This window comes from Punica granatum, chromosome 8 (genome assembly GCF_007655135.1).
Source record: "Punica granatum isolate Tunisia-2019 chromosome 8, ASM765513v2, whole genome shotgun sequence".
NCBI classification, from domain to species: domain Eukaryota; kingdom Viridiplantae; phylum Streptophyta; class Magnoliopsida; order Myrtales; family Lythraceae; genus Punica; species Punica granatum.
Genome location: NC_045134.1, coordinates 19255391 through 19268357, shown reverse-complemented (window position 1 = coordinate 19268357; position 12967 = coordinate 19255391). Strand labels below are relative to the sequence as shown.

At 36.3% G+C, this 12967-nt stretch overlaps 1 protein-coding gene and 1 long non-coding RNA gene across 2 annotated transcripts; one reads left to right on the top strand and one right to left on the bottom strand.

Moving 5' to 3' along the window:
• Positions 1-5833: 5833 nt before the first annotated feature.
• Positions 5834-10013, top strand: LOC116216095. The gene is made up of 3 exons (XR_004158618.1): positions 5834-6139; positions 6959-7022; positions 9751-10013. It is a non-coding gene; the product is annotated as an uncharacterized LOC116216095 (long non-coding RNA).
• Positions 10014-12108: 2095 nt separating this feature from the next.
• Positions 12109-12725, bottom strand: LOC116216094 (putative ripening-related protein 1). Its single transcript, XM_031552026.1, has one exon. It carries the CDS (start codon positions 12723-12725, stop codon positions 12153-12155), a length of 573 nt encoding a protein of 190 aa, XP_031407886.1. The 3' UTR covers positions 12109-12152.
• Positions 12726-12967: the final 242 nt, after the last annotated feature.

The following is a 12967-nucleotide window of genomic DNA, read 5'->3' as shown; positions in this document are numbered from 1 at the left end:
AAAAAAAAAGGGGAAGCAAGGGACCCCACGTGGCCCTCATTTCTCCCCCAAGCTTCCACCGCCGTAGTATCCATCATTTATTCTTTTTCTTCCTTCTCTGTTCGGTTTCACTGGAGGGAAAAACAAGGGAGAAAAAAAAAAAACAAAACAAAACAGAGCACACTAGAGAGAGACAGGGAGAGAAAGAAGTGTCGAGATAGCAAGGAGGAGCCCGACCTTGCTCTTTGGTTCGAGTGTCTACCAATTTCAGCTCCCTGCTCTTCCTCCGACCAGCAGCAGAGCTCTCCCCGAAAGAGAGGAATCGGTGACATTTCTTACCCCTAATTTAGACTTTTAACTCGTGGGCTGTCACGGGATGTTGGCCCTATTGCTTTGGAGATGTTTTGTTTGGTTTTGATGACTGAAAATCATGTTGGAGTGCTGAGTTGATTGGTTAGATGGTTCTTAGTGTAATTCGAGGGTAATTTAGATTGGTTTGGATGATTTGAGGTTGGGGAATGGGGCTGAATGATATGATGTTATTAGTTCACAAAAATTGATATGGCCAGGCTCCTCTGGTCATTCTAATGGTGTGGCTTTTTACGGAATTGGATTTCGTTATATGATTTGAAAGTTGTCGTGAATTCAAATTTCTGAAAATCAAAACGAAACGTCAACTTCGACCTGCATTTTGAACTGATTTCTTCATGTTTTGCCATGTCGTTTGTTTCTAAAACATAGCCCACACTAAGAGACTCCAAGATTGTGGTATTCTGAGTTTTATAGAGAGAGAATCGAACCCCCGAAATTGCACAGCCCGGGACTGTTATGCATCGGCCCGCACCAGCAACTTCGGGATGCTCGTCGGGCTAGCTCATACATCGGATTGCAGTGATTTCTATTCGTATAGATTCGTGTCTGAATTTACTATTTTAGGTAATTTTTGGGGATTTTTCTAAAATACCAATATTAATTATCATATTTTCCATAATGTGCAGGTTTATTGAATTCTCTTTCCTCGAGTAACACTGACCACTTCCATGTTCTTTTAGCTCGATCTTCCTTGCTGGTCATATCTAAAGTTGGTGTTTGTTAAGTCGATTTATGTCTTCTCAAGTTAGAGATGTTATTTTACGAACGTTTGGGATTAATATTTTACATTTTTAGCTGGTTAAATCTTGCTTAGTTGAGTCAAATGTGTGTTAACAAGTGACGTGGATTGCATACATCCACACATGGAGTGAAGTTATTTATTTATATCATGATATATGTTGATTTGCTTTAAGTGGCCGGTTAGCTGAATCTGGTCTATGTTTCTTTGATGAAGAGAGGTGTGATTTGGTACGAGGATCAGTGGAGAAGATGATTTATGAGATATAAGTTATTTTCTGAACTATGCTTATGATTGATAGGAGCTGAGGACATTGATTGTGTACTCCGAAGGTCAAGTTTGGTGAATCATTTTTGGTGTTAGGTGAGTACTTCATTCCATTGTGAAATGATTTATATATATATATATATATTATGTGAGTACTCTATTCCCTTGTAAAATGATATATTATAGTTATATAAATTATTAAAGAAGAATATTGTGATAGTTAGAGATTAAAAATTGGTCTCGCTATATTGTGTGAATTGATTTGAGAGACGTTGCCTTTTATGTTTCATTTTAATTTGGGTTATGCAGTGTGATTGTGATGATAACTTGTTGCCATTGTACTGTAATTGAGATTGTACTTGTGTATGATGATATATGAGGAGAGATGGCATGGTTGCAATTGATTATACTTTTATTTTTTAAATATAGCCATAGGATCGCTGGACTCGGCATATTATAAAATGGGCCAGATTGGCCGCTGGACCCGACGTAATAAAATATGGGCCAGATCGGCCGCTAGACCCATCAGAATATAAATAGGGGCATGATCAGCCGCTGGACCAGGCAGAATATAAATATGGGCTAGATCGTCCGCTGGACCCAGCAGAATATAAATAGGGGCATGATCGGCCGTTGGACCAGGCGGGATATAAATATGGGTCAGATCGGCCGCTGGACCCGGCAGAATATAAATAGGGGCCTGATCGGCCGCTGATTCAGGCGGAATATAAATATGGGCCAGATCGGCCGCTGGACCTGGCGGAATATAAATAGGGGCCTGAACGGCGGCTGGACCCGGCGGAATAGAAAAAGAGGCCCGATCGGCCGCGAGACCTGGCGAAATATAAATCGTGGTCAACTCTTACCGCCAGAGGTTAATAGGCGGCCCCCGCTTATGAGACATGGATATTGGGAGTTGAGGATGATATGAATGAGATGTGCGGGGTCACGGTACCATCATAACTTCGTTGCGAGGAAATGCAACCCTCTGACTATATTGATTGGTTGTGTTGTATGTTATTTGTTTGGTATGTTTGTTGGAGATGTGATCATTGTTGAGATTGTTGGAGATGCGATGATTGTTGAAATTGTCTAAAGATGTTCTGTGATAGTTGTATTATTGCCAGAGTTTCATTTATCAGGTGATTGTGTTGTGAGTTTTTATGGAATGCTAATAGATGGATATTTGATGTTTATGTGGTATTGGATATTAAATAAATGGTTGGAAGAATTGTGTGTATTTGTTAGTAGAACTTAAATTTAGTTACTGTATTGGATATAATTATTTTTATAGTTTGTATTCATATATATACCGTGCATGTGTGCTGATAATTGGATTGGATGTGATTGTATTATTTATTTGAATATTTGGTTGTTTGCAATTAAATATTTATTTAACAATTATTCATTTTACTTTGGAATATAGTACTCACTGAGATACAGTTCATACTCTGCATATGTTTTTCAAATGAGCTAGGAGCTAGATTAGAAGCACATGAGAACTCTTTTGATATCTGGGATCAATTTGGAGAACTAGGTAAGAACCTTAATTATTTGATAAGTATTCTTTTTGTATATAATGTATTTGAATATGCTATGACCTGAAATTTTTGTTTAGTTTGGTTTAGTGATTTATTGATAAAAGAAAATTACTCTCTTTTGAGACGTATATACATATTAGAGCTTACTAGATTGGTTTTATATTTTTGGGAGTTGATGAAAATTCGGTTTTTTGTGACTAGTGTATGTGATAATGGATATCAAGTTAATATAGGGAAAACTCTGACGAAATTTTCAGGTCGTGACAAAAGATGACCTGAAGGCAAATAGAAACGGTGAGTTACAATGTACATGTTATGGGCATGACTTGCATATCTATGTTAGTGAAAGCAAAATTCAAGATACCACCTCCAAATGCTTCTAGCCCCCCAAAAAAAAAAGCATTTTCAAATGTATGTAAAAATTATGCAGGAGATTACGGTCATGTAGGTAAACTGCCAGAGTGTCCTCCAGTCGTATTTCGTCAGTGTAGGCAGAATTGGTAAGTCTCTGAACCTCCCTTCTTCAGCTTCTCAGGTTCGACACATTGTTGGTTGCAGTGTTATCTATAGCCGTCGACAAGATATACGGACAGAGTAATGTCGGGAAGTGCAGCAGAATAATAAATGTGAAGCAGCCTTTCTGCAACTTTTTCCTCCTTTCTAGATCAAAAGTTTCTTTTTTGGTGGAGTGAGAAGAATGATTAGTGTTGGATTTATTTTTGTCTTCCATTTTGTCGGATTTGATTGCAGAAGTGTTACCTTCTTGTAACTAAGTTTGTTGTGTTTTTTCTTCTTTTTTTTTGTCCTTTTTGGAAAACAATCTCTATTTTTCTTCCACATTTACGTGGCAAGCATGCAACTTGCCCTTCCTAATTGCACAGTATAATAATTTTAAAAAGGATACATTAGTTTATGAAGAGGTAAATAATGTGAGAGTAAAAGGTGCAAGTTACTCTCCCTAAGGTTTTTAAGATTGGTCTTTATAGATAGTTATTTATATTTTATATTTCTTCAAAACCTTTATGGAGGTTTGATGAAAATAAAAGATTTAATGCATTATTATTATTATTATTATTATTATTATTATAGTTTGTTATTATAAGTTATGTCTATGAACTTTTTTAGAGAATATATATATATATATACAATAGTTTTTTTTGTTGATAAATAAAATGAAATAAGTATGGGCTTATGTGTGTTTGTTGAAATTTACATAAATAGAAAGTGTAGGTTATGTGGTTTATGTTGATTGTTTGGGAAAATTATTGGAGGAGGAAATTTGGAGAATGACCTAAACAGTAATTTGAGCTTAAAATCAGTTTGTTATGGAAGTGTTGTGTATGTGCTAATGACTTGATTTCTTCTTGTGTTTGAATGGGTATTCCTTGTGAATTCAATGGTAATGAGCAAATGGAAAGTAGATGGTTAATCCGTTAGAATTTCACCTTTCTGGGCTAGGTAAGAAAAGGACTTGTTCACGGACTGATTTAGTGGATTACCAAACTGGAAAGTGAAAGGCAAGATCTAAATTGAAGCTTTAGAAAAAGGTGAACTGAATTGGAAGCAGATGTGGCTGAACTTTAATTGTGATTTCCTTGTTTGGTTGCAATGTTAGTTTATTCGATCAGTTTCGGCCTTATTTGCTCGATTTAATTATGATAAACTTTTAATATTTTACTGATATGTTAGTAAGATTTTTCAGAGGTTGATATTCATTAATTTCTTTGTGCATGGTTAAAAAAAGCTTGGAACTTAAGTATACTTTTCGAAATCAATCTACATAATTATTATAATACTATTAAGATTTGGGTAGAGGGAAGCACCTCAGGTTCCTCATCGGTTAAGTTTCTCACGGAATCAGTGTTCGAATCAATTATTCGAGCTCCAAACACGTATTGAATTGAGTTAAGTATCAAAGTTGAGATGCATCTCAGCTATGCAGATATGATTTCACAAGGATTCTTTACCAGATCAGGTTCAGAGGTATTCTTTCAAGAAGTTCCTGCAACTTTTGAGCATATATGTCAGATTTATTTCATTGGGGTATTTCCTGGAGTATCAATTATTCAATGTTGTATGCCATCCTGTCTTCTCCAGTTTTGGCAAATGGTGATTCCAGATTATTTTCTCATTTATATTTGCAACCAGTCAGGATTTATATTGCTGTGGGAATGATCTGACATGTTCAAGAGAAATGTTGCTCTGCTTACTGAACAGGATCTTACTTGGTTTTCATCATTGATCTCGGGATTCTATTATTGCTTAGCTTCATGTTTTTTTTTATCTGGCATCATCATATGAGTTCAACATGGGCTTCTAGTATTCTAAATTATTGTTATCAACAACCTACTTTGGCATGGACAATTATTCCATTGGAAAAGCTATCAGATTGAGACTGACAAATTTTCAATGTTGGAAATTTATATTAAGCTTATACTAGATCAAGGCTACTTCCGCTACATGGCAGTTGGTATTCTGAAAAACAAGAGAAGAATTTCCATAGGAAAGTGCAAAGAATTGTCTCTGTGGGGCATATTCATTATGCCTTGTGTATTGTTTTTGGTATGCTCCTAACTTCAGATCATTTGACTTATCAGAGTGGCAGCTGAAGCATGATGCTATAGAGGAATTAGTACAAAGGCTACTTGGGGACCTAAAGGTGCTATGAACCTTAATAATCTTTTCTAGTTCTCAAATAAATTACGATGACGAAATTTTTAATTAGTGGGAGAGATTGTAAGAGTCGGCATTTTTCAAACATGCATACCTATGCATATACTTACATATGCTTATATATATATATATATATACACACACAATACTTTTATGTGGCTGGAGAATTAACCAAAAAAAATGAAATGGTTGCATGGGCTCCACGTTTACCCCCTTTTCCACTGCCATCCACTTTTCATTTCACTTGTTTCTTTCCTTTTCTTCTTTTTCTTTCTTCTTTGTTCTGTTTCAACTGGGGGGGGATCGAAGAGCAGAGGGACAAAGAGAGAGAGAGAGAGAGAAAGAGGACCGAGCTGAGCAAACTCAGTGGGGAAGAAGAAGAGGAAGGATAGGTTGAGGGGAAGAAACCGAATGGAGGAAGAAGAGGAGGAAGGTTAGGCTTAGGTTCTTGAAGTAAATTTATTCTCCTTACCTTAGACGATTCTATTCATTAGTTTAGATGCGGATTGAGCCGGTTTTCCTTCATTCTAGCTCGGTTGGGGTTTCGACTATTGATGTGGATTTCGTTGTAAGTTGATTATCCTTACCTAGACATTCTTATTCGCTATGATTAGGTGTCGATTAAGCTATTCTTCTTTCATCCTAGCTCAGCCTAGGGTTCAATTAATTTGATAGTAAAGTGGATTTGCTGCGAATTGATTAATTATGGCTTTGCCATGTTATTTCTTAAGTTTACATGAACATCTATACTTATTCCGCCCACTTAAGCTTAGTATAAGGTCTGGTTTATCGATTGGGTAGTTAGGTTGAGGAAGTCGTCGGTTGTAATAGTAAGGTTCAATCTATGGGAATTTCACTAGTAGTGAAGAAGTTTATGTCTTCGTGATTGTTAAGGATGATACTTTGATTAATCTTTTTGCATTAATGGCTGATCAAAACTTACTTGTTTGAATCAAAGTGTGTGCTTGCTAAGAATGTTGATTAAGTACATCTACATATTGAGGTTAATAATTGTTTATGCATATCATGATCTGAATTGGTTTGTTAATATTTACTTTGTTAAATGAACTTGCCTATGCTCACTATCTTTGTTTGTCTAAAGTCGATAAGAGTTTGTCAAAGTGAGTCAAGATGGTTGTTTGATTGGACTATTTGGATGAATTGAGTTGTCTGGGCATACCATACTTTATAATAAGCTTGATCATTTATTGGAATGTCATTCTATATGTTCCTCGAATATTTAATGAGATTTTTGCCTTGATAATTTATATGAATGTATTTTATGTATTATGCTTCATAAGGGTCAATGGAGGATTGAGTTTGTATGGTTGTTTTTTATTAACATATGTATGAATTAGTTTATTGATGGTCGAGTGCTCTTGGTCAGGGTTCAAGACGGCATAAGAGTCAATATGTAAATGCACTTGTATGTTTGTATTGAAGACTCTAAGGTACGTTTTTGTTCCGTTTCAGCTTTGTTTGGAATTGAATTACCTAAGCATATCATTCTTTACATGAGTTTGTGAATTACTTGAATTTTATTTTTATAAGTTCTATTGAGTTTGTGAATTACTTGAATTTTATTTTTATAAGTTCTACTTTCTATAATTTATGAGAGTTTTGCTTTCAAGTTGATATGATTTACGTTATATATGTGAAAGTAAATGGAGTGATTGACATGTATAAATTATTATAAATGTTGTGGTGGGTGAGGAGATATATTGGTTAATGAGAGCATGTGGATACCCCAAGAGGGATGAAAGGAGATATTGAGTTTAAATTGATTGAGCTTCTTTTACTTTTGAGCTTGTTTTTCTTGGACGAGCTGTTTGTTTTCATGGAGTTTCACTGTTGAAATCAATTCTTTTATTAATTTAAGTATCTTGTTAATAACTGAAATGCATACTTTTCTCCATTTAATTGCTTAAGCAGAGTGTGGAGGTTAAAAATCATTAAGTGGTGATTCTAGAAAGATCTACGTAATGATGTAAATCAATGGTGTTACATGATTAAGTTATAGTGATTAAGTTACACATTGATAGGGGCGGATGGGTAATAGAGGATAAAATATAGATGGGATTGATTATGTAAGTATCAATGTGGTTTTTCCTATCAGAGGGAAACCTACCAGCATCGATATGCATGGTCATATTATTATGATGTTCATAATTTATTTTTATACTTCAAATGATAGGCGATGGAGGAGATCAAAATCATACACCCAAAAGGCTTTGATTCAGTGAAATAATTTTGGCAGTTCGGTGATTACTCTATTCCTCTGTGAAATGATATATATATATATATATATATTATATGAACACAAATTATACGGAGTATTAATAAAGGAAATATTGTGATAATTTGGGAATAAGAATTTGGTATGGATATAAGAAGCGAGATGGCATGGTTGTAATTGATTAGGTTTGTGTTGTTGTTTCACTATAGCCATGAGACCTCTGAACCCGACGGATTATAATATGGGCCAAATTGACCGCTGGACCCGACGAAATACAAATAGGAGCCCTATTGGCCGCTGAATCTGGCGGAATATAAATAGGGGCCCAATTAGCCACTTGAACCAACGAAATATAAATGGAGGCCTGATCGGCCGCTAAACCCGGCGGAATATAAATAGTGATCAATTATTTTCGCCAGAGGTTAATAGGCAGCCTCCGCTTATGAGATATTGGCATTGGAAGTTGAGGATGATATGAGTAAGAAGTGCGGGGTTACAATATCATCTTAATTTGTCGCAAGTAAATGCGACCCTATGGCTATATTTTTTTTCTTAGACGAGTTGAGAAGATATTTGTTTTCATGGAGTTCCACTGCTGAAATCAATTCTTTTATTAATTTAAGTATCTTGTTAATAACTGAAATGCATACTTTTCTCCATTTAATTGCTTTAGCAGAGTGTGGAGGTCAAAAATCATTACGTGGTGATTCTAGAAAGATCTAAAGGTAGGTAATGATGTTAATTAATGGTGTTACATGATTAAGTTATAGTGATTAAGTTACACGTTGATAGGGGCGGATGGGTAATATAGGATAAATAGAGATGGGGTTGATTATGGAAGTATTAGTGTGGTTTTTCCTATTAGGAGGGAAACCCACCAACATCGATATGCATGGTCATATTATTATGTTGTTCATAATTTAGTTTTGTGCTTCAAATGATAGGCGATGGAGGAGATCAAAATCATACACCCGAAAGGGTTGGACTCAGTGAAATAATTTTGGCGAGTTCAGTGAGAACTATATTTATTTATGAAATGATATATATATATATGTATATATATATATTATATGAATACAAATTATATGGAGTATTATTAAATGAAATATTGTGATAATTTGGGAATAAGAATTTGGTATGGATATATGAGATGAGATGGCATGGTTGCAATTGATTAGGTTTGTCTTGTTGTTTGACTCTAGCCATGGGACTGCTAGACCCAGCGATTTATAAAATGGGCCAGATCGGCCGCTGGACTCGACGAAATATAAATAGGGATCCGATCGGCCGCTGGACTTGACGGAATATAAATAGGGGCCCGATCGGCCGCTGGACTCGACAGAATGTAAATAGGGGCCAGATCGGCAGCTGGACCCGACGGAATAGAAATAGGGGTCTGATCGGCCGCTAAACCTGACGGAATATAAATTTTGGTCAACTCTTATCGCCGAGGTTAATAGGCGGCCCCCGCTTATGAGATATTGGTATTGAGAGTTGAGGATGATGTGAGTAAGAAGTGCGAGGTTACGGTATCGTCTTAAATTGTCACAAGGAAATGCAACTCTACGGTTATATTGATTGATTGTACTGTATATTGTTTCCCTAATCTGACTGCTATAGATGTGTTAATTGTTGAGGTTGTCTGAAGTTGTTCTGTGAAAGCTGTATTGTTTGCTCGAGCTGGATATAGTCAGTGTATGAATGTTAAGTGGTGCTTAGTTAATGGTTAACTCTACTATTATTATATGGTTATAAATATAATTGATAGCTTAAGAATCAATTTAGTAATTATTTGTGTATAATGTATATCATGTTGTTGGTGAATTAAATGACGGACTTGGGTATGCTAGTATTATCTTTGTTCATTTAAAATTATATTTTTAGTTAATGATAGTTCATTTCACTTTGGAATTTTGTGCTCACACTTTGTATATATTTTTCAGATGAGCTAGGAGCTAGACTAGCAGAACATGAGAACTTTTTGGATATCGAGGATCAATGCGAAGGATTTTTGCAATTAGACCTTAGTTAGTTAATAAGTATTCTTTTTGGTATAGAATATATTTGAATATGTTACCACTTGAAACTTTTGGTTACTTTGTTAGTGATATGGCTCTCTTGGAATATATATATATATATATATATGTATGTATGTATGTATGTGAGCTTGCTGGATTGGTTATATATATTGAAAAATTTATGGAAAGCAGGTTTGTGTGTGAATAATTTATGTGATAATGGATATCTATGAAATATAGGGAAAACTCTGTTGAAATTTTGGTTCTTGACACAAGCAATCGTTCTTAAGCAACAAATAATAGTCATAGGGTCGCAATCCTCACGATGGACTTTCGACGGTACCGTGACCCCGCACTCATATCCACAAACTCCTCATTTCATTTCTCATAAGCGGGGGCTTCCCGTTATCCTTTGACAGTAAGAGTCTAGGTGTCCATTTTATATCCCGCCGGATTAACAGTCTAGGCGTTCCATTTTTGTATCCCGTTGGATCAAGGGTCCCTTTTTGTATCCTGCCGGACCAGTGGTCCCATGGCTATGAACAATAATATCACCACATCGCAATTAACCGAGTTCATCCACAATGATTCCTCAAAATCCTCATACTATCTTTATTCAACTTATCTCATTCAAACAAGCATTGGTATAATTAATTTAAGATTTAGTTTCATACTATAGTGGAATAAAAATACTCACAAAAACCCCCAAAATGATAACTCAACGAGTCGAGCCTTTCGGGTGTATAGTCTCGATCTTGTTGGCCCCTATCAATCATGACCACAAAATCTATTAATATACACAAGAATAGCTTACAATGCACGTGTTAATTCTGTCATGTTGATCTTCTACTTATATAAAGCTCAATATTGACACTTCCATGAACAAATCCACCTCATCTAGCTAGTACATTATCCTTGAACAAAAGTGCATATATATATATATATATATACTCACAAACAGTACAAAATATTAACATATCCTATAAGAAATCCTGCCTGATTTCAAGGTAATAGAACAATTCTTTGAAAGATTTCCACTCTAACCAACTCCAAATAAAACAACACAAGTCAAAGGATTCAAACTAACAGTACATAGTAACCCCACTCATTATAAACGGGATTTCAGATTAATTACTTTACATAATCTAATAGGAAATAAAACCAACATCGATAACTCTGAGCATATGACAAGCTTGCCTAATGATTTTACGAACCCATCTCATCCCTCAAGCATATTTATACCTTACAATTCATCCAAAAGATAAAATGAAGTGGTTTGATGAAAAATAAATCGAATATAGGCAACTCAAACAGCAAGAATAAATCTAGAACTTAAACACTAGAAAAAAAATTGGCTTCCATGCTTAGTTATTAATCAACTAAAAACTCCGTAACTTCAGCCAATTAACATTCCCACTTCCCAAATCATGTAAGGAAGAATACATCGAAGTATATAAGCTCAACCCCAAGGAAAATTCGAAAACTATCAGTACACTCAAACTAATTAGCAATCTAACATCTATGGCTCTTTGTACACTCCCTACTTACTAGGCTTCCATCAAACCTTAACCAAGCTACCACTACTGACTTCATCACAACTGTGAAATCAATTGCATACTCAAATAGCTTGTTATACACTATAAGGCAAGCTAAACTCCTCCACCCAAATTGGTGTCCAATTCAATACTTTGCCCAACTCTATTCTGCAATCTCCCTCTCTGCTGAGTTATTCCTTTGTTCTCTCTCTCTCTCTCTCTGTTTCCTTCTTCGTCTCCCCAGCCAAAAACAGAGCAAAGAAAGAAAAAGAAAGAAAGAAAAGAAATGAAATGCATGGTGGTGGAAAGGATGGCTTAAGACCACGTGAAGCCCATGCCACCATTTCATTTTTTTTTTCTAATGCTCCAGCAACATAAACGTATAATATATATATATATATATATAAAAGCATATGTAAGTATATGCGTACGCATGTTTTAAAAAAAAATGTCGGATCTCACAGTTGTCCTTTTCTCTAATGGCTTGATTCCTCATCTCATCATGTATATGACAACAAAAGACCTCGAGATGAAAGGAATTCGTAGATTTCTTCATTTAATGAAGATTTCATATAGGTTTTACCAAAAAAAAAAAAGGAGGATTTCATATAGATCGTAACAGTATGAAATGCATCATACTTCTTCGAAAAAAATATGAGGTTTGATGATTACATATAGCACATATACTTTACAAGTCCACGCAATATCAATATCGTGGACAGAGGCCTGATAATGTTGTACGCGTAGATATACCAACCATACCGGGAAACTGTAGATATACTAGACAAAGGCTCATGCGTCAGACCAGGTAATATCCATCCACCCCCAGTCAGCGCTATCCTGGGGGACTCCCAGGGCCTTCCACACAGCACGAGATGCATCGACGATGTTGTTAGAACATGGAGGCTGATAGTCATGGTCGTCGTCACATCCCATGGTGGAATCACATTCATCCACCACCATGGCGGTAACGCTCCTCCCATTCCCATTTATGGTAATGTTACGATGGCACCTGCTTCTGTGGTTGAACCACCCCGTTGACAGAGCCACGATCGGGATGTCATCAGAGTGGTACTGGTTATCGCATTCTGACGGGCCTCCACCGTCCTTTCCCTTCTCAAAGCTGTTGATGGTTAGAGTGGCCTTGGTGTTGCCCGAGACTCTCGGTGAGCATTTGTAGACCGGGTACATTTTCCCTTCCTTGCAGCAGTCTGAATCGTTCCCGGTGTTGCATTGCCCTGGAGGAGGTTTCTTGCCCCTGATTTGGCCACTGGGATGGCAGCTCTGAGCGTCACAGCCTGGCCACTGGGCCGCCACGAGGACGACAAGCATGACACACAGAGGCTTTAAGCTTAGACTCTTCATTTTCTTTTTCACTCGGATTTGTTGAGTAAATTTTCCAAGTATGTGGTACAGCAAGATGCCGGGTTGTGAGAAGTATTTATAGGAACTGTTTAACAATGCTGTGCCAGATTAGGACTCCATTTCCAAACAGGAAATTGACTACTATGATGTTGTCAGTGGCACGAGATAGCATTATCTGGCAGAACAGTGTTCAACGATAGCAAAGCGACCCAATTGAAAAGGCAATGCCCTTTACAAACCTG

Bases quoted from the DNA above. Each gene is read 5' to 3' on its own strand.
- LOC116216094 (XM_031552026.1), bottom strand. From the start codon at position 12,725: ATGAAGAGTCTAAGCTTAAAGCCTCTGTGTGTCATGCTTGTCGTCCTC.